We start from the raw sequence: 25623 nt of genomic DNA, 5'->3' as shown, positions 1-25623 counted from the left end.
CCTATGGCTTCAAGACTGCCATAACCGAGATCCCGTAAGCTACAAGCAGATCAATTAAGGGGAAATGAGGGTGCTCGTTATAATACATGAAGGAAAGAAGCTAACAGTCGGCGAGGCCAAGGAAAGCGTTTGGGATGGTACTTTATGTCTGTTTTTTTTATTGTTTACTTGGATAATCACAGAAATAGTAATGTAATCTGTTTAGGGGAAAGATAATTAAACACAAAGTAGAAAAAACAACGTGCCGATGGTGGGAACCGAACCCACGACCTCCGAATATTGCGTCCGGTGCTCTTCCAACTGAGCTACATCGGCCGCTGTCCCCTCTGCTACTTGCTTGGGTATTTGTGTTGTCTGTATACGAACCTTGAGAGTGTTCACCAGTGCCATCCTCAGCCATAGCAGCGGACGTGGAACGTCCTTTGTTACCGCCAGCGTCACGTAGAACGTGATCAAGAGCGAGGGCGAAAGCTGTGCTAGAACCCTCTTTCGCTACCTATGGCTTCAAGACTGCCAGAACCGAGACCCCCGTAAGCTACAAGCAGATCAAAAAACAACGTGCCGATGGTGGGAACCGAACCCACGACCTCCGAATATCGCCATTCAAGACTGCCAGAACCGAGACCCCCGTAAGCTACAAGCAGATCAAAAAACAACGTGCCGATGGTGGGAACCGAACCCACGACCTCCGAATATCGCGTCCAGTGCTCTTCCAACTGAGCTACATCGGCCGCTGTCCCCTCTGCTACTTGCTTGGGTATTTGTGTTGTCTGTATACGAACCTTGAGAGTGTTCACCAGCGCCACCCTCAGCCATAGCGGCGGACGTGGAACGGCCTTTGTTACCGCCAGCGTCACGTAGAACGTGATCAAGAGCGAGGGCGAAAGCTGTGCTAGAACCCTCTTACACTACCTATAGGGGACCAAAGCTGGAGTTCGCTCCGCGACGCCAGCGCTCGGTTTCCAGCGGAGCGGAGAGGAACTACAAAACCTACGCGCATCCGCGCCCGCGCTGCGCGCGGCTGTCTGCGGAGTCTGCTCAGCCCGCTCGCTCGGGAGCGCGTGCTACAGGCAGCCGCACGTGCACGCGGAGCGGGAGAAGGAGAGTGAGGACGAGGGGGGATGGTCATGCGTCTGTGCGCGCAAAGCCGGCGCTCTTTGCCAGTGGTGTTTCTTATTTTTGCTTTTTTCTGTGCCCCCGCTGACATAGAGGCTGGCTGGAGGCACGCTTTTTATCGGTGCTTTCGAAAGTGAGAAATTATGATTAATTGATCGCCGCAGACATTGTTTTCAAAAACCGCTTGTTGAGAGGCTCAGACAAAAAACAAAAAAGACGAACGCGAATTCGGTACTCGAAGGCAGAGGCAAGCGACAGGTATCTTGAAGGACTTGAGGCGGCACCTCTTGATGTCTCTTCCATGGTGTTCAGAGAATGAAGGGTCCAGCCTTCTCGTTGAGAATTGATACGCGTGTACACAGCGACGAGTGCTCCGGGCGCTGGTTGGGGAGCTTCCTTTCCATTTGTGACTGCTCACTTGAAAGGGGCCTATTCAACTCTTTGGGGACAGACGTTTTAGGCGATGCTGCCAGCGCCATGGTGCCTGCTTTCGGCGCGTTTAGGACGCGTTCCCTACAAAGGCACAAAGCATGCCTTACCCTTTGGTTCCTGCTGACAGCGGTCAGGGGGAGTTCGCTGCTGTGGCGCTGCCATCCGAAATCAATCACTTATCTACCTTTAACGATGAGAGGTTTCTTAACGACCTGGATCACTGACGAGAAGCCGAGGCATGCCATTCTTTCGGCAGTTTCCTCTCTCCGTGAGACGAAGAGCGAGGAAATGCCTGACTACTTTTCATGCAGGCGGGGACATCTCTCCAAGTAAACCTTTGTCTTCTTAATTCCACAGCTACGCTGTGCAATCCCTGGTTCAGTTATCTCATCCCTGGTTCAGTTATCTCCTCTAGCGAATGCGCAGTTTTGAGCTCCCGAAGCAGGATCGCGTATGAGGATAGGACGATTAAGGTATGTGTTTTCCCTTTATAAGCGCCGAGGGATGGCATTAATGACATATATCTGTTTCTTGAGGCCGACTTGGTTCTGTGATGGCTGCTGCGGCACCGCCAGTTACAAACAGAGGTGCGAGATACGAGCGGTACGAGATACCTAAAAAAAACGACAACCATCGTTTCAACACGAAAAAGAGAAAAACACTTTCACAAGTTTTGCGAAAAAGCGCGCCGTCACTTTTTCATTCCAGTTTTTTTTTTCTTGCCCCCTTTTTTTGGAGCGCGACGGCGGCCAGAATGCGGCCGGAGGAGGAGAGAAACAACCGAGCGCGCGCGCGCAAACACGTGCTGGAGAGCAGCGCGGAGCAGACGACAGCATGCTTTTCTATGCGGCGGGGAGCAGACGACGCGGCCGCACTGCGCGTAGGTTTTGACGGGATCTCCATGGAGGGCGCTGACGCACAGAGCGGCGCAGCGCCCCCTAGCCCAGGTTTTTTCCCCTATGGCTTCAAGACTGCCATAACCGAGACCCCCGTAAGCTACAAGCAGATCAATTAAGGGGAAATGAGGCTGCTCGTTATAATACATGAAGGAAAGAAGCCAACAGTCGGCGAGGCCAAGGAAAGCGTTTGGGATGGTACTTTACGTCTGTTTTTTTTTTTATATCGCCAGAATGAGGGTGCTCGTTATAATACATGAAGGAAAGAAGCCAACAGTTGGCGAGGCCAAGGAAAGCGTTTGGGATGGTACTTTGTCTGTTTTTTTTTATTGTTTACTTGGATAATCACAGAAATAGTAATGTAATCTGTTTAGGGGAAAGATAATTAAACACAAAGTAGAAGAACAAACATATATATATGTAGCCGAGGTAGAGGGTCCGGCCGGGTCGGGACTGCTGTCGGTTGACATGACAATGGCAGTTGTTAAACGGCGACCGGAACGTAGCTCCAGCGAGAGGCAGGGCACAAGGCAGCAAGGGGATCGAATTTCACCTCCACCACTTGTGAAAGAAGGCCAGATCCAGACGGCAAGGTCGTGAAGGCAAGGCAAGGTATGCCGTGTCAGCGTTTAATCTGATGGAGAAAACCCAAGCGCGCGTCGGAGCCAGCGCCGCGGGACGATGATGATGGTATGTACAAGAGGGAGAAGAAGATCATGGTATGTACAAATGAAAGAAGATCCGTGGAGGGCTCACAATGTGTATATATATATATATATATATATATATATATATATATATATATATATATATATATATATATATATATAGGGAACGAAATCGTTGCACCATGAAAACGACTACGAGGCACACTATATATAGTTAAACAACGGTGTAGCTGCGTTCCGGCTTACTCAACGAACGACACGCAAGATCCCCGCGGTCTAAGCTAAGCGCCGAGGTACTCCCTAGCCAGGGAAGTTATCAGACTCGTTTCGAATTGTGCGCTGCGTTCGTGACACGTCGTAACCAGCGGCCATTGCTCGTGTGCTCAGTTTCCGTTGCGTGCGGGAAAAAAAAAGTCAGATTTCCTCGCGCTGCAGGGCGCTGGAAAACGAGTTTTTATTCGTTTCGAAAATGATATGGCATAGTATCGTTCATTGCATAAAACTTCCCATTTGGGATTACCCGCCGAACTACGTTAATTAAAACAGTCAAATACTACGTTTTTCTGAAATAAACGAATAATTAAAGTAGTTTTACCCTGTATTATGTCCGCCGGAGCAAAGAGTTCGCTCCTACAAATATTTCATTTCTATTGTGAGCCCAATGATTTAAGCAATTCTTGAAAGTGTTCGCTGAAACGCACAGTATATAATGTTGGAAAGATAGCGTATAATCTCCAGTGTCTCGGTTGCCGCTCCTGAAAGTAAAAAAATATCGAACAATGAAGCAACGATGGGGTTAACGCACTATCGTTGAGGTGCAGTACCAAACAGCCGGAATGGCGTTATCTCGATTTTTTTTTTGCCGCAGTTTAAAAGAAAATAGAGAAAGAGGGGGGGGGGTTGAAGCCTTCATGCGGCATCTTACAGTTTTAGCAAATGTGCGCTAAGACATCTCCAAGGCGGCCGTAGGAGATGTTGCGTCGATTATGCAGATCCTCTTGTGGTTTGTACCTGCTTTTGCGGCTTCCTCTGACTGATTGTTACTCTTAACCCCAAAAACGTTTAGCCACAAAGCTTAACTGCATTTCCCGAATATATCTGGAAATTTCTTGAACATTCATGTAGATTTTCTTTTCCTTTCAAAACAAATTTCCGCTCTAATTCCAGGAAAGGAAAAAAATTCCTCGAATGAAAAATTACTGCGCTCGCTTGCATAGAATTGAAATGACTATTGCAAAAGTACACCTTTCCCAGGAACCTTCTCTCCATATGTAGTGGCCCGCCGCCTTGACTTAGTGGTAGGGCGCCTACTCAGCTGGGTGGAGTGCGGTGAAGATCTTCTCTCCCCTGCCATCTGCGAAGCTACGTAGAAAAATAAAACGAAAGCCCCACAGCTGCGGCCGTCGTGGGGCCTTTCCTGCGTTGCTAAGCCTGACTTTACGGCCTTCTCGATTCGAAGGACAGTATCCAGCGCCTCCGTGGTCGCGCTCCGGTTGCTATAGGAAACAAAGGCATTCCGAAAGGCGCCGCCTCAAACGTACTCGGGTCAAACGTTCTGCGGCCCGGCGCTCGAAAAGGACGTGTGCTTGCAAGAGACTCCACTGTTTCCCGAAGGGGATCAAGCGCCAATGAGAGAGCACGGAGCTGCTTTCAGAGAAGCGCCCAAGTGTTCGGCTGACCGTGCTTCAAGCACGTGCACACACAAGCGTCTATGACACCCGCATAGCAGTCTCGCTCTCCACCCACAGACTGGTGAAGTAATTATACATGAGCCTTCAGAGGCTTGCAGGCTTTCATGTGCTATAAAGAAACGTAGCTAGTTGATAAAACCACTTAACTGACGACGTCCACACGCTTCGCGCCTGGCACGAAGTCGGCATCGCGAGTCGTGTCCATCCCGGGGCGTAGTGTTCACTCCACGACACATTTCCACCTTGGATTTGTACTGAGCTCTCGTTCACCCTACAAGCTCGTCGAAGTACGATGTTCATCGAAAAAACTCCCGCCGATCGCCCCTGGCCATCATGCTATGCGAGAAAACTTTTAGAGAGCACTGCTGAATCTATACTGGAGAAATGATAAAGCCTGAGCGTTGCCGCTGCACACGGCACAATAATGGCTGCATTTGAGTTGGTTAGCCATGTTGATCGTGAAAGCGCAAAAAAAAAAAAAAATAGCGCAGGGACGACAGCAAAAGACACACACGAGCGCATACTTGGAACTGATCAATCTGATCAGTTGGAAGTAAGCGCTATAGTACGCCTGTCTTTTGCTGTTGTCCCTGCGTTTTTTGTTATTGTTTTTTTTGCGCTTTTTGCGAACAACATGCGCACGTTATATCGCACGCCTCTTATAGAGCTTTGCTACCAAGGCTGAGGCTGGTGCAGCACAGTGGAAATTTCCTTTCCTTAGCGCGCGTTTGTTGCAGTGCTCCTGTAAAGGTGCGATTCGACGGTACACCATCGCTCCTGTCGCGTGGCGCTTCTTGGTGTGCGTTTGTTGCAGTGTTCCTGCAAGGGTAGGATTGGCGGTACGGCCTCACTTGTGTCTCCTGGCGTTCTCAAAGCTGCGTTACATTATCATGAAACTTGACCGTCAAGTGACCTTGACACGTGATACTCTTAAGCCACGTGACATGACTTGAACCACGTGGCATGACTCAAAACCACGACCTGTATGTGACTCGAACCTACGACCTTCACGGTGCAGGAGCCCTCTACCGTTACGGGAATCGAACCCACCTATCACTAACACTGATCCCTTATCATTATTCTATTATGACCAAACCTATTATCACTCACCCCCCTATCACTAAGCATTAATCCTCAACCCCCGTATTAATAAATCCCTAACCCCTTAACACTAACAATCACCAACCACAACCCTCTATCACTAATCATCAACCACTAATCGCTTATCATTACACTATAACACCTAAATCACTGTCACATTGGCCTCACATTTTGTACACACATTTCAGCACATCAAATAGCTATAGTAAGGCTTCCGCCTCAATAACGTAGCGAACAAATTGGCACAGCAGCTAGCCTAGATATTGGGCCACTCCGATATAGGCTCAAAATTTGAAAGTGAAGGGCATCCCGCGGAGGGGGCTGGTGTGATGCAACATGAAAACTATGATTATGCTTGGTTTGTAGGCGGTTAACGCCCAAAACCGACTCAGGTTACGTGGTACGCAGTATGGAGAAATACGCAACTTTAGACCACCTAGTCGTTAACATGCATTGGCATGCACTGTGCACGCACTTATTTTTCGCTTTAAACATTAAGGCTGTGTCACATGTACGCGAAAACTCACGCGAACGCGACGGCGGCACGCGTCGCGCGAAGCCTTCGCGCGAACAGAAATGCATGTGTCGCTTGGCTCGTCGCTCGGATCTGCCGAAATAGAAAATTTCGCTCGTTCGCCCGGAAGTAAGCGTACGTCACTGCCGCTCATTTTGCGCGCTTTCTTTATTTTGCTGTGTTGCATTGTGATTGTGCACTACCGCGTAAATTTTTCGCTTTGTATGAGCAATGGTGAATAGCCGAGGATTCAAAGAACGTCTAATCGCAACCGAAACAAAAGAAACAAGGGGTCACGTGACTACTCGTACAGACTACAGTGCAAGTTAACACACATTCGATACGGTTTGTGGTAAATACATTTTACTTTGCCATGTTGTCGCAAAATAACTTTGATTCTTGCAATCGTTATAACCGTTGTTGCATTTGACAGCTAGCATATAGTTTTGCGGTGTACTGAACCACTATGCCAGTCACCTATACACAGAGCGTCGTCGCCGTTTCGCTCGGTTCGCGTTATCGCGTGCATGCATCTTCCCCAGTAGGCGACGGACCGAACCATGATCGCTTTCACCGGGCCGCCTTGTCGCGTCGCTCACTTTTTCGCTCACATGTGACTCCCGCTTAAAGCGGCCGCCGCGGTCGGCTCGAACCGGAGTCTTTAGGATCAACAGTCGAGCGCCCTAACCACTCAGTCACCGCGGCGGGGCTTTATGAATACCATTTTGCTCATTAGACGTTTAAACCGACCATACGCCGTAACGGCTCTGGATCCAAACGACCTTGTATGCAGCATTTAATTACGAATAATGAAAATACAGGACACGAACAGCTATAGTCAGGGCGAGGTCGAATTGATCAACAATTCGAAGTGGCAATGGCGTAAGTGCAATGTATTGAATACAGCTTTAAAGCATTTTTGTTTTTTGCCGAATTGTCCGAAGCATCGAAATATTTGCACTGAATCTGTAGCGGTGAAATTTTTCATTGCTTTTGTGCGCCCGTATATCACGACAGTCGATGGAGGTTTGTTCGTAATATTCACGCACGCACTCGCAGACTAAGCATCCCTTGGCGTAAACCTTAGGTGTACTCCATTTTCTGGATTCAGCACCAAGTTCGGCACGACGACGCGAATTGGATCTTGGGTCTGCTCGCATATGTCCAGCTTGTAGGCTTGCAGAACTCTCATAAAAGTGGTCTTCAGCGACAGTAATGCTACTCGCTTGCCGAGGCAAGTTCTCTGACCGAGGCCGAAAGGTAAGTAAGCGGAGACGGGGCGCTGGCTTGACCATTCGCCCAAAAATCTGTCCGGCCTAAATTCTTCGGGCTCCGGCCATAGCTGCGGGTCGCGGTGAATGTGCCAGGGTGGCGCCACGATCGTCATTCCTTCCGGGATGAAATGGCCGAGCACGGTGGTGTCCTGTGCGCACCGGCGCATCACCATAATGGGCACGGACGGGTACAAGCGCAGGCTCTCCTTGACTACCGCATCGAGACGCTCGAGCTGATGCAGCTGGTCGAACGAAAGCTCAGCTGTGCCAGGGAAGCGCGCCTCCGCCTCTCCAAGGATCCGGGCCTGTTCCTCGGGATGCTTGGCCACTAGATACATTGTGAAGGCGAGCGCCGCTGACGTAGTGTCAAAGCCTGCCAGCAGGAGAATGATGCAGTTCGAGATAACATAGCGGTCGTCTATCACTTTCCCGCCACAAGTGCGCGCTTTGTCGCCCGCCTGGGCGTCCAATATCGTTTGCAGTATGTCGCTCGACGGGGGCTTTTGGCCAGCGCGACGGAGCCGGGCGGTGGTGTCCACGTCGTTCATCATTTTCTTCATGCAGCGCGAGAAGGCCGTCAACGGGTACAGGTAGCGAAGAATAGTACGCAGACCGGGGAACGCGAACGCGCTCTCGAAAGCCACCTTGTCTATGTCTCCGAAAAGTCTTCGCATCCCAGTCAGCACGGGGTCGTCCGACTGTCTCTGACAGTTTACCTGCATAGCATATTCAGTGGCTATTATAGTGTCGGGCTACACAAAGCTGTTAGCAGACAATGAGCAACGTGTGCCTTTATACACTTACCTCCCAGGCAAGGGCCGTTTTCGTGATGATATCTAGCGAAAGGCTCTGCGCCCTGTGGTAGACTTCAGCCACATTTCCTTTGCGGCACTCTTCGTGCAGCTCATTCAGGAACACGTCCGAACACTTGCTTACAGTGTCGAAGAGAAGCTTCACTTTGCTGGTCGTGAAACATTGATTCAACACAGAGCGTACCGTCCTCCACGTCTCGCCTGTGGAAAGGAATATAGCCAGGAGCTATAAAACCCCTTTCTACACCAAGGCCCTACATTCAATTATATGCATTTAGAAATGACACAGTCTCACGGCTGATGACTCTAATGTCTTAACTAACTACACAAGACGATTAAGAATACATGGTCGTATAACAGTAGCAGGCAGCTTCAACTAAACAAACTAAAACAAATCGAAATTTTTGATGTTGCGTTTCATATAGTACCTATTCTGCCCTTCCTGTCGCTCACCTCTGATTTCCTCTTCCACACTATATCTTCCTTTCAGCCGCCTCAGGTCAGATATCTCATATGATTTCATAGCATATACCGGGGCTGGAAAACAATTTTCACTTTCCTTCCAATTTTTTTTTTACAATACAATCTCCACTTATTGCTGTTTATTATTAAGCTGCCATTGGAAACTCACTTTGGCAACGTTTAACACTAGAACCCTAGCCAGTGAGGCTAGTTTAGTAGTGCTCAGTCTTTGAGGAGCTAGCTCGCATGAAATGAGATATCGCAGGGCTTAGCGAGGTTAGGAGGCCAAATGAGGCATATACTGCACATAAAGGCGGACATGTATTGTGGTATCGAGGTTTACCGCAGAGACGAGAGCTAGGAGTAGATTTCCTTGTTAATAAGAATATAGCTGGTAATGTAGAGGAATTCTATAGCATTGACGCGAGGGTGGCAGACATCGTATGTGAAGCTCAATAAGCGGTATAAACTGAGGGTTATACAGGCCTACGCGCCTACACGTAGTCATGATGATCAAGAAGTCCAAAGCTCCTACGAAAATGTAGAATGGGCAATTGGGAAAGTAAATACGCAGTATACTGTACTAATGGGCGTCTTCAATGCCAAGGTAGGCAGCAGGCAGTGGGTGACTATTGGTTCTAGAAATAGCAGGGGTGAGTTACTAGTTCAGATTGCATGCAGAGCGTAACAGCTTAAGAGTCATTAATGCCTTCTTCGGGAAAAGGAATAACCGGAAATGTACATGGAAAAGCCCTAACGGGGAGACTAAAAATTAAATTGACTTCATACTGTGTTCTAACCCCGGTATTATGCAGGATGTAGAAATAATCGGAAAGTTGCGATGCAGTAACCAAATGATGGTAAGGTCTCGAATTAATCTAAATCTCGAGAGGGAACGAAACAGATTAGTAAGAAAGTCCATCAACGAATTATCCGTGATGGAGAGAGCATAAGAGTTCAGGATCTCGCTACAGATTAGATATTAAGCTCTAACCGAGGATGACGACCTCCTAGAAGCAAATAGCAGTAATTTCAAAGATATCATTACTGAGTGCGCTGTAGAAGTAGGCGGTAGGATAGTTAGAGAGGACACCCATAAGCTGTCTAAGGAGACGAAAGATTTGATTAAGGAGGAGGAGGAGGAGGAGAAAAGGAGGGTGGAAGGCAGGGAATTTGATTAAGAAACATTAAAGTATGAAAGCTTCCAATCCTACCGATCAGATAGGATTGGCGGAGATATTAAAGCTAATCAATAAGCGCAAAGTGGTCGATATAAGGAAGTATAACATGGAGAAAATTTAGCATGCTGTATATAACGGGGGGCCCTAAATGCGATGGAGATGAAATTGGGCACAGGCAAAAAATCAGATGTATGCGCTAAGGAACAAAGAGGCCATTGCCATTACGAAATTGGACAAGATAGTCAAAGTAGCCGAGGAGTTATATACTTACAAATATATTAGCCGAAGAAGTCAGGACAATAATGAGATTGACAGTAGTGAAAGGCAGTCAGATGTTCCGCCAGTGACAGAGGACGAGGTTAAGAAAGCTTTAAAAAGTATGAAAATGGGGAAAGCAGCTAGAGAGTATCAGGTAACATCGACGGTACTCGAATCACGCAAGAACGCTGTCATCATCTTAATTCATAAAAAAGGGGACAATAAGGAATTTACAAATTACGTTCCAATCAGCTTACTATCTGTTACATATAAGGTAATTGCTAACAGAACAAGGACAACGTTAGACTTCAATCAAGCAAAAAGTCAATCAGGTTTTTGGAAAGGGTACTCTACTATTGACCATATCCATATCATTAACCAAGTGATAGAGAAATGCTCGGAATATAGCCAGCCCTAATACATAGCATTCATTGATTGCGAAAAATCATTTGACTTGTTAGAAACCTCTGCGCTAATGCAGGCATTGCGAAATCAGGGTTTAGACGGGCCGTATGTGACTGTACTGGAAGGTATCTATAGTGGCTGCACAGTAACCATAGTTCTGCGTAAAGAAAGGTATTACGCAAGGAGACACCACCTCCCCAGTACTATTCACAGCTTGCTTAGAGGAAGTATTCAGACTTGAATTGGGAGCCGTTAGGGATACGTTTTGATAGAGAATACCTCAGTAACCTGATATTTGCTGATGACATTGCCTTGCTAAGTAACTCTGGGGATGAACTGCAAAGAATGATTCATGACGTAGATAGCAAAAACAGAAATGTGGGCTTGAAAATCAATAGGCAGAATGTTAAGGTTACGTTCAACAGGATCGGGAAGAAAGGGAAACGACTAGAAGAATAAGGTTGGGATGGATAACATTGGCAAGTTCTCGCGCATTAGGACCAGCAGCAGCTTACCGGTATCACTCAAGAAGAAAGTATACAACAGTTTAATCTTATCTGTACTCACCTGTAGAGCTGAAACGTGGAGGCGAACAAAAGGGTTGTTGAGGACAACGCAGAGGGCTATGGAATGGAAAGTAGTAGGTGTAGAATGGAAAATAGTAGGTGTAACTTTAAGAGATGGGAAGCGTGCAGGCAATAACTCGAATAACTCGCGTCAAAGATATTCTAATGGAAATTAAGAAGACGAAATGGGCGGGGAAAGGGCATGTAGTGCGAAGAGAGGGTAACCGATGGTCGCTTAGGATAACAAATTGGATTCCAAGGGATGGAAAGCGTAGCAGGGGGCGGCAGAACGTTAGGCGAGCAGATGAGGTTAAGAAGTTCGCAGGGGTCAGGTGGATACAGCTAGCACAGGACCATGTTAATTGGAGGAATATTGGAGGGTTCTTCGCTCTACAGTGGGTATAGTCCGGCTAATGATGATCCTGCTGTTGCTGCTGCTGCTGATGATGATGATGATGTAGAAAACAGTACTCAGAAACCTTCCGTTTCCAAGAGTGCAGTATCCCAAAGAAACGTCTAAGCCAAGTTTTATTTTTAACAGCATTGAGTGTCTCACAGGCCACGAAACCCCTTGGCGTTGTCTAGAGTAAGTGACATCGAAACCTCCAAGACGTAACTTGGCGCGGTTATATCAAGAGCCCCACAATGGTCACGTTAAGCTTGACATACAATATAAGTGGGACACAAGCATGACATACAACGCCAATTAAAGGCCTCCGCATCTGTCAAATGAAATCTTATCAGACTCTATTTTGACTCTCTTGGAGAAAAGGGGATCACGAGTGTAAGCAGCCTAACTACGGCCCCACGAAGGCGAGCCCCCTCTATGTACAGCTCAGCAGCAGTTCTAATACAATATCAAGAGCGGCCGTATGCCAGGTTCAAATCTGCGCATTTTAGTAGATATGGACTATTTTCAGCAATTTACATATCGAAAGAGTTCAGGTAAGAGCAGATTGAGTTTGAAATACATTCATTTTACCACACCTAACTTTCTAAAACTAAGCTGAAAAATCTTGATATTTAAGGCTATGCATTTTAATGCAAAGTACATCTTAAATATAAGCATAGGATAATGGTCATTAAGAACACCAAGAAAGTACAAATACTGGTGTACAAGGTCAAGAGATATTCACTATAAAGAAATGTGCATGAAGTACTCGTACTGACATCTTTTCAGAGCAGATGTTAGAACAACCGCAGAGTATGAATCAAACTGGCAACCGTGCCCTGACACCACGATGGCGCACCTCCTAATCATTTTCACATGTGTTGTAGATATAAGTGCGGGGCGAAGATTTGTAGAATTCAGCAAGCTGTGATTACACACGTTTCTGCAAGTCTGCGTTTCTGCGTACCGTGGCTCCCTACTTAAATAAATACAACTACGATGTTGTATAGCTGCCAGTCATGCTACCTGGGTGACTTAGGAATGCGATTCGAACGACCAACAAAAAATCTTCCTTGGAAGCAAAATTTATTCTGTCTTTGCACCGCGCATCAAACTAAAGCGTTCTTTTTTATAGTTTCATCGAGTAGCTGTTTGGTCTGACGAGTGGGATATTCATTTATGAAAACTGCATTGGGTGTTTCGCATTCGAAAGTACAGCGGTTGTAATTGTGTTTTTCTCTGCCTTTCCTAGAACGCTTTGTTTTATCGCGATGCAAGTAAAGCAGAATCATGAATATTTCTTTATCTTGAGTTATACCTGGGCAGTCCGTGACATATGTCATTGCCGTCTAACGACGTGTGTTCGCCGACTGCCTCAGCTAGTTTAACGACAAGCTTTTCTATACCCACTCGACTAGCTTGCTGTTTCCATATTGGAATGATTGTTATCGTTTGAGGACTTGATTACTTTAATTAGCCTTAATCATTTCCTTGCATGTGACCTCCTTCATTTTGTCCCAGGAGACGCTACAAAACCTTATGCTATCATACAGGAAGTGAAACTAAGCTGGAACTGGTTTTCGAAAATCATCTATCTCATAATTCAAGCAGGGGGAGGAAAGGGTGACACACATCTTAACCCAGCTAATTTGAGGAACTCCCTCTGACCCGGAGGCGCGGCCTAGACGCCAGGAAAATATTTCCTTCCTCTTCTATATCTGTGTTATCTTTCTATGTTTCAAATTTTCTACTACCGTGCCCCCGCCTTCTTCGCGACAGCAGCTTGGCTTCGCTGCTGGTTGCGAGATAAGCGTCAATAGGTGCTGACAGCTAGCAAGCTAGCGAGCTATGAGCAAGCCAGTACTGATGGGCGACTTCAATGCCAAGGTAGGCAGAAAGCAGGCTGAAGAGCACGCAGTGGACAACTATGGCATTGGATTAATAAATAGTAGAAAGGAGTTAGTAATTAGGTCTGCTGAACGCAATAGCTTACGAGACATGAATACCTTCTTCAGCAAACGGAAGAACCCGAAGTGGACATAGAAAAGCCCTAACGTGGAGACTAAAATGAAATTGATTTCATACTGTGTTCTAACCCCGGCATTATGCACGATGTAAAGGTAATAGGAAAGATGCGATGCAGTGACCACAGGATGGTAAGGTCTCAAATTCGTCTTGATTTGAAGAGGGAGCGGAATAGATTAGCGAGGAAGAAGTCCATCAAAAAATTAGCGGTAAGGGGAAAAGTAGAAGACTTCGATCCAGAATAGGTACTGAGTGCTAACAGAGGAAGCCTACCCTTGCCTAGAAGCAATGAAAAATAATTTCAGCGATATCATTACCGAGTGTGCAGTAAAAGTAGGCGGTAGAATTGTTAGCGAGGATACCGCTAAATTGGCTAAGGAGACGAAATATTTTATTAAGAAACGTAAAAGTACGAAATCCTCCAAGTCAACCAACCAGATAGAACTCGCAGAGATATCAAATCTAATCAATAGGCGCAAGGTAGTCGACATAAGGACGTATAACATGGGTGAAATTGAGCATGCTCTTAAGAACGGTCGTAACCGGAAAGCGGTAAGGAGGAAATTAGGCATAGGCAAAGATAAGACGTATGCACTGAGGGACCCCCAAGGCGGGCAATATCATTACTAACATGGACAAGATAATCAATGTAGTCGAGGAGTTCTATACGGACCTCTACAGTAGCCATAGTAGTCAGGACAAGAATGAAATTGGCTGTAATGAAGAGCAATCAGACGTTCCACCAGTAACAAGAGACGAGGTTAAGAAAGGCATAAAGCTATGAAAAGAGGGAAAGCAGCTGGAGAGGGTCAGGTAACTACAGATTTGTTGAAAGACGGAGGGGATATCGTGCTAGAAAAACAAGCCATCCATATGGAGTGCCTGATGACATGGAAAGTACTGGAATCATGGAAAAACGCCAACTTTCTGTTAATTCATAAGAAAAGGGACGCTAAGGACTTGAAAAAATAGACCAATCAGCTTACTATCAGTTACGTAGAAGGTATTTAACAAGGTAATCGCTAATAGGATCAGGATAACCTTAGCCTTTATTTAATCAACCAAAAGATCAAGCAGGATTTCGGAAAGGGTATACTTCATATAGATCATTGCCAAACTATAAACCAGGTGATATAAAAGTGCTCGGAATATAACCAGCCCCTATACATAGCATTCATTGTCTACGAGAAAGCATTTGACTCATTGGAAACCTCAGGGCGTATGCAGGCATTGCGAGATAAGGGAATAGGTGAGACATATGTGAAAGCACTGGAAAATATCTATAGTGTCTGTCCAGCAACCATAGTTCTGCGTGAAGATAGTGATGAAATTCAAGTTGAGAAAGGTGTTAGGCAAGGAGACACGATCTCCCTAGTGCTATTTACAGCTTGCTTAGAGAGGTATTCAAAGGCGCAAGTGGAAGCAGTTGGGCCTCAGGGTTGACGGAGAATATCCCAGTAATCTGCAATTCGCTGATGACATTGCCTTGTTAAGTAACTCAGGGGAGCAATTGCAACTAATGATAAATGATCTAGACGGAAGAAGCAGATAGGTAGGCCTAAAGATTAATATGCAGAAGACTAAGGTAATGCTGAACAACCTTGGAAAGGAACAGCAGTTTAAAATATATGTAGTGAAGCATTGTAAGTGGTAGGTGAATATGTCTACTTAAGACAGGTAGTGACCGCAGATCCTGACCCCAAAAGGGATATAACTGGGCGAATAATTGGGATGAAGCGCATTTGGAAGGTGCTCAAACATTATGGCTAGCAGACAGTGTATAACAGTTGCATCCTACCGGTACTGCCCTATGGGGCCTGTGAAGTTCGCTGTACTTCCTGATGCGTAATGCGCGCGGTCTCCAGAACAGAGTGTATGACAAGATGTTGCTGCTCAATGTGCACCTGTAACCGGTCACGGCGATTACCAAATTGGTGGAACCACGGACAAACGACGGAGGCTCGGTGGCTGCTCCTGCCGACGGCATCAGCCGCTACAGAGCACTCGTTTGCTCCCCGTCTTGCCTTCGTACCATATACGCCTTGTTGTTACGACTGTGGGAAGAAGCAAAACAAAATGCACGGGCCTGCTACTGGCTCTGTAGCTGAGCCACCGCCTCTGCCTCGTGCGGATAGAAGAGAAAATAGAGAAGAAAGAAAAAGAAGAGGAAGAGAAAGACGCGCGTCGCAACAGCCATCGTCCACCACCGAAGCAGTGGTGGGTGCGATGACGGCCCACAACAGATAAAAATTCGGTGGCAGGCTAGCTCCCGCCGCGAACAGCGGTGACCTACCAGTCCTAACCCCGTAGGGCCAGGTGTGCTCACAGTGTTGAAGGTCAGTTCTGTGGCCAATGGACGTTTTTTATGTTTTTTAAGTCTGCTCATTTCGCTACGTGCGCGTCATTCGCTCTGCTCATGTTCATATAGCCTATTGTGAGGAAGCAGGTGTACGATGGCTGATCAGTGCACGATGAGGCGCCAATGGGTTGTTTGCGCTACGGATGCTCAGAAGAGGCGCCTGGTTAAGCTGGAGTTGGCACTGAGCCTTTGATACTTCAGTGACAGCTTTCTTCATTTTTTTTTAGTATCTGAGCGATTGGTCCCCCAGCATTTGTGCCGCATGCACGTGTGCGGAGAGGAAACGTAGGGGAAAGCAGAGGTTGGGATGGCAGTTACTTCAGTGCTGTTAGTATGTTTGCTTGGGACCTTTCCTTTCCCAAGTATTTGATTAGCCGATATTCTTTTCTCAATCTTTGGTCAGCTGACGGAAACCTTATTTTCCTTTTCCTCACCATTAATTGGTGGGAAGTGTCGCCTTATTGGTTATTGGGTGCTGTCCCCGCCAAAGGTGGAGACAGAGGGCTTAAAAGTAAGCATTCTGATTTAAACCAGGGCTGATTTCGACTAATTAACGGTTCAGTCATGTAAAAAGTTTCCTCCTTGCTTATTGCTTGTTTTATTTATGTGTAAATAAACAATTAACCTTCTTTCCTTCCACCAAGTAATGTGAATATAAGCGAGTCCGAACCATCATTATATCAAGAACGTCGATATTGCCGCGAATAATTCGAATCTTTGTTCTTTTTAGACAGCCCTAGGCACGCGGCCGTATCACAGTGACTCTAGCGCGCGCATCGATTATGTGTTGTTTGTTATTCATGCCTGTTGTCCCAAGACGATGCTGTTTCTCGAAGATTTACTTCGACGATTGACGAGCACGTTTGTTGCTATCGCTGCCGCAAAGTTGCTTAGTTCTTTTGCGGGCGCAAGTCATCCCAATAAAGAGTTAATTTCGATACTATCACGCCTGTGTCCTCTTTTGGTGTCTACGGCCTTGTCACCACTACGTGACATTTGATGGAGGCGCTGCCCTTGATCCTTCAAGCGAAGACGTCAGCCTTGTTCCTGTCACCCTGGGGGACCAGCCTAGAGGTCAACGAGCCAGCCGCCAACTTCAAGGGCTCCAACCCGAACACGGTCTGCTGCCTGACCCCGTTCGACCCCGGAAGGAATCAACTTTGAAAATGCCCCAGTCGACAGCACCGGTTCGGTTGTCTTCGTGCAGCCCCGGGAGCCCCCCATCTTCCAAGGACTGCCCACTGAAAATGCGGAAGACTGGATGGACCCTTTCGACTGTGTGGCAGAATTCAACGGCTGGAATGACGCTGCGAAACTCAGGGAAGTCTGCTTTGCTCTTCAAGGACATGCTCGAATTTAGCTCGAAAATCACGAGACTTCTTTGAAGAAACGGGAGATTTTCAAGAAAGGGTATTGGCTGCCTTTGCAAATGTCGTCCGAAATGAAAGAGCCCAGGCCCTCCTTCAATCAAGACTTCAACTCCCTAATGAGCCTGTCCTGGCTTACGTTAAGGAGATGAAGCGCCTCTTTCGCCGCGCCGACCCTAACATGACCGAAGGTGAGAAAATTAAATTTTTAATGCGAGGCGTTAGTCTATTTTTGCAGGGCTTGTCAGAAATCCGCCACAAACTATAGCGGAATTTGAAACTGAAACGTCTACCATCGAGAGGGCGATGGACATCAGAATGCGCCACTACGATCGCTCCAACCGGTCTACGCAAGCCCCTACAGCAGCGCATCTGTGAGCGGAGAGAGCCTTCGGGACCTCATCCGGGAGATCATGCGAGAGCTCCGCCGATTGCTGCCATCATCGCAACAACCCCAGGTGGTGGCGCTCACGGACGGCATCCGTGAGGAAGTCCAACAGACATTAGGCGTTCCTGAAGCAGTGGCTCAGATGGCCCCAGTGCAAGACAGTGGTCAGACCTTGATCTGAAAGCGCTAGCCGATTACTTAGAAGGAAAGACCGCTTCCCTCTTGCTGCGTTCAGACGTCATTTATCATCGTTTGCGTTAAGAAATGGCCTCCTCGTGAAGAACTTCGCACCTAACAGGACCGCGCAGCTTCTTGTTGTGCATAAAAGCCTCCGGCAGAAACTTCTGCAGGCGTTGCACGATGGGAGCCCACAGCAGGCCATCTCTGGATTCCGCGCATCGAATCCAGGAGAGGTACTACTCTTCGCGACTGCCTGCCGAAGTTGCCCACTACGTGAAAACGTGTCGTGAGTGCCAACGACCCAAGGCGACGCCGATCAGACCAGTGGGACTACTTAACCCGATTCAGACCCCACCCTGCCCTTTCAACAAATTGGGATGGATCTCCTCGGCCTCTTTCCATCTTCATCTACGGGTAGCAAGTGGATCATCGTGGTCATCGACTACCTTACCCGTTACGCCGAAGCAAAAGCACTACCCAATGGTACAGCGGTAGAAGTCGCCAAATTTTTTGTCGAACAAATTCTCCGGCGACACGAAGCCCCAGAAGTGCTCATTACGGACAGGGGAACGGCGTTTTACGGCAGAGTTGGCTCAGGCCATCCTGGAATACAGTCATAGAAGCCATCGACGAACAACTGCGTACCATCCCCAGACCAATGGACTTACGGAGCGCCTGAAAAAAACGACCGCGGACACCACGTACGTCGACGCTGAACACAAGATCTGGGACGCCATCTTGCCGTACATGATTTTCGCATATAACACAGCCATCCAGGAGACGACCAGAGCGACCCCGTTCATGCTTGTGTACGACAGGGAGCCCACGACAACGCTCTACGCGATGCTGCCGCATGTGACGAGAAGACAAGCCTGACGTCGCCGCCTACCTGCAGCGTGCAGAGGAAGCTCCACGACTCGCCCGGCTGCGCATCAAAGACCAGCAACACACGACGCCCGGCGGTGCAACTTGCGACTACGCGACGCAGAGTACTGGCCGGGAGACCAGGTGTGGGTTTGGACGCCGATACGCCGCCGCGGATGAGTGAAAAGCTCTTCCGGCGGTACTTCGGCCCATACAAAGTCCTTCGGCGCATCGAACCGCAATTATTAAGTCATCTCCGCCAGCACGACCACGTCTCAGCGGCGCAGAATGCGCCCAGAAATCGTTAATTGTTGTGTTCCTAAAGCCTTATTACACGCGCCTAAGGCCTAGCTATTTTAATAACTCGTATTTTGTTTACTTTTTTATGTTTGTTTTGTAAGCATCGAGGCGAGGCCTTTTTAAGGGGGGGCAATGTCACGAATCATTCGAATCTTTATTTGTTCTTTTTAGACAGCTCCTGGCACGCGGCCTTATCACTGTGAATCTAGCACGCGTATCGGTTACGTGTTTGGTATTCATGCCTGTTGGCCCCAGATGATGCTGTCCCATTATATTGCACAAGATACGCCGAGATGTTTTTGGAAGATTCCGACCATTCGCGTGTGTTTCTGCAATGTTCCAGGCTGTACTAGTCACCATTTACGGCTTTATCTCGACGTTTCTTCGCAGCCTTTAAATTGAGGGTTGAGACGCAACGGGTAGTTCAACGATTGATGAGAACGTCTGTTGCTAGCACCGACGCCGAGTTGCTTACTTCTTTTGCGAGCGCAAGTCAGCCCAATCAAGAGTAAATTTCAGTGCTATCACGCCTGTGTCCTCTTTGTGGCGTCTGCGGCCTTGTCACCACTACGTGACCATATCCTCACCAACATGCGTTTTCCCAACATCGCCACAGAAAGGGGAAACTCAACTGGGCCGAAACAAGGAGCTTAACGAAAAGGGTCCTACTTAAGTTGAGGACCACGCAGAGGCCCATGGAACGGAAAATGATAAGTGTAACGTTAAGAGATAGGAAGCTTGCAGAGTGGGTAAGAGAAATAACTCAATTTACTGACATTCTAATTCATGGACAGGACATGTAGTTTGAAGAGAGGATAACCGATGGTCTCTAAGAGTGCCCAACTGGATTCCAATGGAGGGTAAGCGTAGCAGGGGCGGCAGGAGATTAGGTGGGTGGATAGATTAAGAAATTCGCAGGGGTCAAGTGGATGCAGCTAACATAGGACGGGGTTGATTAGGGGAAAATGGAAGAGGCCTTCGTTCTGCAGTGGGCATAATCCAGCTGATAATTATGATGTAAATGAGCGCTGACAGCGCGTCGGCTGCAGCCACTGGCGGCTACATCTGAGCCAGCAACGAGGCATATGTTTATTGTGAGCATCGCAGAAGGTGGTGATTGGCAGCGCTTTATCAAGTCAGAGAATACGCTGCTGTAACTGCAACGCATTCAGGGGCTTGGAGCGCGTGCGGTCATGTGGTATATTTAAAACTTGCCGGGCTCTCACTTTTGTGAGTAAAGTATATATATACGCGAAGGCTACCTCATCGGAGGCGCCTGGTTGGATCATCCTGGTGGCGTTCGACAACTTTCCTGTTCTTATCTCACCTGAGTGTTTTAGCTCCCATTGTCGGCGACCTATGGTGGCATTCAGCCAAAACAGACCGCCAACATCCGGGCACCGATTTCCCGTCGGCCGGGAACAGAAACGTGATCTTCCGGGTACAGAATGTGAATTAACGAGACGGGGTTGGAACAACGGCTTGCACACCTCCCTCAGGATAGCACCACAGTCCCACACACTCACCTCCGGATGGACACCTCAAACCACTATCGGGAGAGAGCATGAATAAAAAGTGTGTTCTCACTCAACGCTGTTTCATAGTGCAAAGCTGAAGAGGCACGAACTACCAACTTGTCGGTGGACCCACCCCCCCCCCCCCCCCACACACACACACTTCAATGCGCCTTCAAAGAAATAGCGTGCCCAAGCAGGAACAAGGCTACCATGAGGCTAATCAATCGCTGCCGCGCTCAGCGGATTTGGCCTGCGCGCCCGCGTCTGCTCGTCACGTCGCCGTCAGCACGAATGCACAACCAGGCCAGCAGGGCTGTCTATACGCGATGCGCAAAACGCCGACAACGCCGCCTGTCGCGAAAGCAGAAAAGCGTAGGCGGGCTCGGTTGGGCGCTGTTCGCGTCAGCGTCTATGCGCGCGCGTCGTGTTTTCGTCGTTGGTCGCGGTTTAACAGATATAACGCCGCTGTCAACCTTTAGCAATGTCCAGGAAGAATTACTGCGTAGTTGATTTTTCGAACACACATAAAACCTTGCCAGGAACACGTTTCTATAAATTTCAGTGGTGCTTCACGAGAACGTACGGGGGTCATGAATCGCGGCTGTTCGACGCAGAAAGCAAGCAATCGCACCGAATGATATTTGTTCAGGTTAATGTCATTTTTTCGACGCACTGCTACATGGCCAAAGCTAATGCCATTTCCAAATTATGGTAACTGTGATTGATATGCAAACATTGGAGCGTCTTCAATACGTTGCGAAGATGAAGGCGCTGTAAACGAAAGCTGCCTTTAAATTGGCATTCATGTCTTGCATACCTCGCAACCAACTTTTCGATTACAACTATCAATTACGAAGTTAGTTTACGAAAGGGTATGGAAAGTGCGCACGTCTGCGCTCGATTTCGAAACGCGTACGAGTTTCAACAACGTACATTTTCCGCACTAAAGCAAGTGTCAAGAGCAACACGTAAAATAGGCAGTATCTAGTGTACAGTCCGACGGCGATTTTATAGAACCTTCGCCCTATGGCTCAGCATACTGCAGCCCTGTTGACTCCCGTATGTTTTCGCCAAATCGTTCGCTCGGCGTATTAAGGCCCGTCGAAAAATGCTCGAGCTTAGCCTCATCAAGAAAGAATACCGCAAATTCGTAACGCTGCTACATCGGATGCCGCGGGCTTACCGTAACGATGCTGCCCGCGAAGGCGGCCGACGACGGCACTCTGGCCGTGTGCTAGGCCCTAGTCGTCGCTAGGCCTAAACCCTTACAAAAATGAGTTTTGAAACTGTATTGTTGGACTAATGACCGCATTTGAATTTACTGAATTTCGATAGACATTCAACCCCAGCTGAGTGAAATCTTTACAGGGCCAACAGAATTTTCATTGTGTTCTACCCAATAGACTTTTTGTGCTATTTTTTCTATGTGCTTCTTGTTGTCAGTTTTCAACGTTCACGAACAATTAGCGTATACTGTTCATGCTGACCCATGTTTTTAAGTAGTTTTAGGCACCAGTGATAAGAACATGATGTAACAATTTCGTTATGAATTTTTGGTCTCACTTGTAATCAACTATTGGCCACATTCTGCAAAGGGAAATATAAGAGCAGCATGCAGTTGCGTGCTCGTTCATGTTATATAAAAGTACATATTAACGGTGCACACTTAGCTCAAGCTTCGCAACACAGTGAAAATATGCCCTAAAAACTTCATGATGGCAAAGCCTCCACTAATAATGCAAATACATCATTGAATGTCAATCAGAATCCGTAATGGATCAGCTTCTGTATGTCGCAGAAGGTAGCTTTAGTGGTAGGACATATTTTATATTTATCATAAAACAAGTTCAGTGAGTCATCATATTGACGAACAGGATCCTAGATTGAACCTACCATGTAGGGCAGGACAGAGCTTTTTTAAACCAGTTGCAAAGTTCACTATATATATGCTTCAGGGTCTGACATTCTGCCCAAGCCTAGGTATTTTTGCCCGTAGCTTTTGCCGCAAAATGAGGTGCAGTCTGTATTGGAATCCTCCACCGCTGTATGTCTTTGGAGAATTTTACTATTATTTTTTTCTTTTCCTTCCTTTCTTAAAGTGGACACCATGCTAAAATGAAGTCACTTTAAACATTGAGGGGTTCTAATAATCACGGATGGATCCCACGCATACTATAGAGTTAACACGCTTAGCAAAAACATTCGCGTATGAAATAAAAAGAAAAAAAAACAGGATTACACGCGTCTTCTATCGGCGACTCTTCTTTTCAAAGTAGCATTCGGCCACTGCCTTGCTCCTGTCCCCATACCCATCTTCCCCCCGTGCCCGCGAACGGCGCCAGCATGTCCGGAGGGGTCGAGGGTAACTTCCTGTCGGCTGGGGGGGAAAAAAAAAGGGGGGGGGGGATTGCTCCCGCTGGGTCTCTGCTCTCTGCCTTCTCCGTGGTTTGTCTGCCTTCTCCGTGGTTTGTCTTCACGGAGATGACCTTGGCTGCAGCATAGCCGGAGTCGCGCAGCGGGGGCGGCGGCTCCCCCTTTTCACCGAAGCTGTTCTTCTGCGCCCCGTTTTCTTTGCACGCAGACGCGGGTACGCTGAGTGCGGCGATGTGCCAGTTCAGTTGGCGTTTTCCCGCCACCGTGGTCGCATCTTGCACTGTGAGCGAAGCACCCTATGTAGGTTTTTCACTGGTGATTATCACAAAGATCGTTTTGTTCAAATTGGAGCACGAACGTACGCATTTAAGTCTTCGGAGGAATCCACTCTTGGGCGGCAGCTTTTGCGCAAGGAGGACGTGTTTAAGAAGTTCAAAAGTCGCAGGCGTTTTGGATTCTAGGCGAAAAGCCGGCGCGGGCGGAGGGAGCGTCTGCACTTTGGTGAGTGTTTTACTTTTTTCTATTCGTGTTTGTGCCAGTCTTGTACAGTGTGTGCTACAAGGTGAAGCACGCATGTAAATATTTCTAGCAGGCAAACCAGCCTCGTCTGAAAAAAATAAAGGAGGGGGAGAGAGAGAGAGAACGAGGCTTGTCCCTACGCGGACGCTGGGGCAGATGGAACTCCAGCTGGGGTGGTGACATTTTCTTTCTTTTTTTTTAACCGGTGACCGTTTTTCACGGATTGTTTGGCACAGTGCTGTACTCTTTCGATACGCTACTCGCGCTGAGACGGACACATTATCGAGATCATAATATGCCTCTGTCACACATTGTGGATTAATGAATCTGTGCAGCTCCACCATTTTTGCAGTGTTTGTTTTTGTTTCCACTTATTTTAGTGCCTATAGTTGGTAATTTTGCTTCAAGTTTTCTGGGTAGTAATGCTTGTGACCTGCGCTTTGCTATTTATATTCACAATGGGATCTTTGACGGCAGCATATATTGTTTATCAGGGAGAAATGAACGATGTGGTAGCGCTGCCGAGCTGTGGAGGCAGCGGTCAATGCCGTCTAAGCAGTGGAAGACAGTGACAACTCATTTTGGACAAGAAATTTCTTGAGCAATGACGTGGAGCAGCGCACAAATGCCTTTGCTCTATTTTTAGGTTAGTATATACCGCAACTTAATTATGATTTATATTGTTTATTTCAGCATCACATGCGAGGAGTTCCCGGGCGTATCAGCGTTTTACGCAAAGAACAGCCTGGCGTCATACCTCGCACATGAATTGAAATAAAGCAAATAAACAACCCAGCTCATGTTATGGGTTCACCAAAGATGCATATTTTTTCTTTCTCATTAACGCGCATTTTTTATTCTCTGTTCCCTTTCCGCTGCGGATTAACAGAAAATGCCGCGTGATCAACGGTTAGCCAGGAGCAGGCACGAGGTGGTTTACATTAATGCAAAAGTAGCACAGCACATATCCTTGCTGCGGTCATTCAACACATTCTATGTTCTGCTCGACCAATCAACAATTTAGTCAGTTTAGTGTAGGTTAATGAGTGAGTAAGTATAATGGGGTTTAAAAGATCAAGATCTGTTTTGTTCTTTTAAGCCTCACTATGCTTATCAATAACCCAATAACCAGCACTGATCAGACAGGATTGTTGATTGGTCGGGCAGAACATAGAATGTGGTGACTTATCGCAGCTAGGAGATGTACTGTACTACTTTTGAATTAATGAAAATCACCTCGTGTCCCCTTACAAAAATGCATGTAGGGTTTCTATAGAAATTCGAAAGCGTTGTGTCAATACACGCTGTTGAAAGTCTGTCGATAATCGGCAACATCTTGGATGATGCAGTTTTGACCTCTTGTTGAGCGCTTATAAAATAGTGGCCCATGTGTTTCTTAAGAGCGCTTTTGGAATTCGCGCAACTGAAATTATGTTGATTTCAGGCTCAAATGCTTCAGAAACTCTTCAAGTGACGTTTTTTTTTATTTTCTGCTACCTTTCCACTCCTGAACAACAAAAAATAGTGCACGACCATCGGTTTGCCAGGAGCAGACACGGGGTGATTTTCATTAATGCAAAAGTAGTACAGTACATCTCCTAGCTGCGATAAGTCACCACATTCTATGTTCTGCCCGACCAATCAACAATCCTGTCTGATCAGTGCTGGTTAATGATAAGCATAGTGAGGCATAAAAGAACAAAACAGATCTTGATTTTTTAAGCCCCATTATACTTGCTCACTCATTAACCTGCACTGAACTGACTAAATTGTTGATTTGTCGAGCAGAACATAGAATGTGTTGACTGGCCGCAGCAAGGATATGTGCTGTGCTACTTTTGCATTATAGTAAACCACCTCGTTCCTGCTCCTGGCTAACCGTTGATCACGCAGCATTTTCTGTTAATCCGCAGCAGAAAGTGAACACAGAATAAAAAATGCGCGTTAATGAGAAAGAAAAAATA

At 47.1% G+C, this 25623-nt stretch overlaps 1 protein-coding gene and 1 non-coding gene across 2 annotated transcripts in view; both read right to left on the bottom strand.

Moving 5' to 3' along the window:
• Positions 1-242: 242 nt before the first annotated feature.
• Positions 243-315, bottom strand: TRNAL-CAA (transfer RNA leucine (anticodon CAA)). Its single transcript has one exon. It is a non-coding gene; the product is annotated as a tRNA-Leu (tRNA).
• Positions 316-6799: 6484 nt separating this feature from the next.
• Positions 6800-25623, bottom strand: part of LOC146202762 (cytochrome P450 3A29-like) — a 31282-nt gene continuing 12458 nt past the window's right edge. The window contains exons 3-4 of the mRNA XM_084585039.1: positions 8497-8705; positions 6800-8408 (exon numbers count right to left, since the gene is read on the bottom strand). Coding sequence (XP_084441165.1) covers positions 7479-8408; positions 8497-8705 — 1139 coding nt within the window. The 3' untranslated portion in view covers positions 6800-7478. The remainder of the gene's footprint in view (positions 8409-8496; positions 8706-25623) is intronic.

Source organism: Amblyomma maculatum, chromosome 1 (genome assembly GCF_055883805.1).
Source record: "Amblyomma maculatum isolate TAMU_Amacu chromosome 1, ASM5588380v1, whole genome shotgun sequence".
Taxonomy (NCBI): domain Eukaryota; kingdom Metazoa; phylum Arthropoda; class Arachnida; order Ixodida; family Ixodidae; genus Amblyomma; species Amblyomma maculatum.
This window is presented reverse-complemented; position numbering and strand designations above follow the sequence as displayed.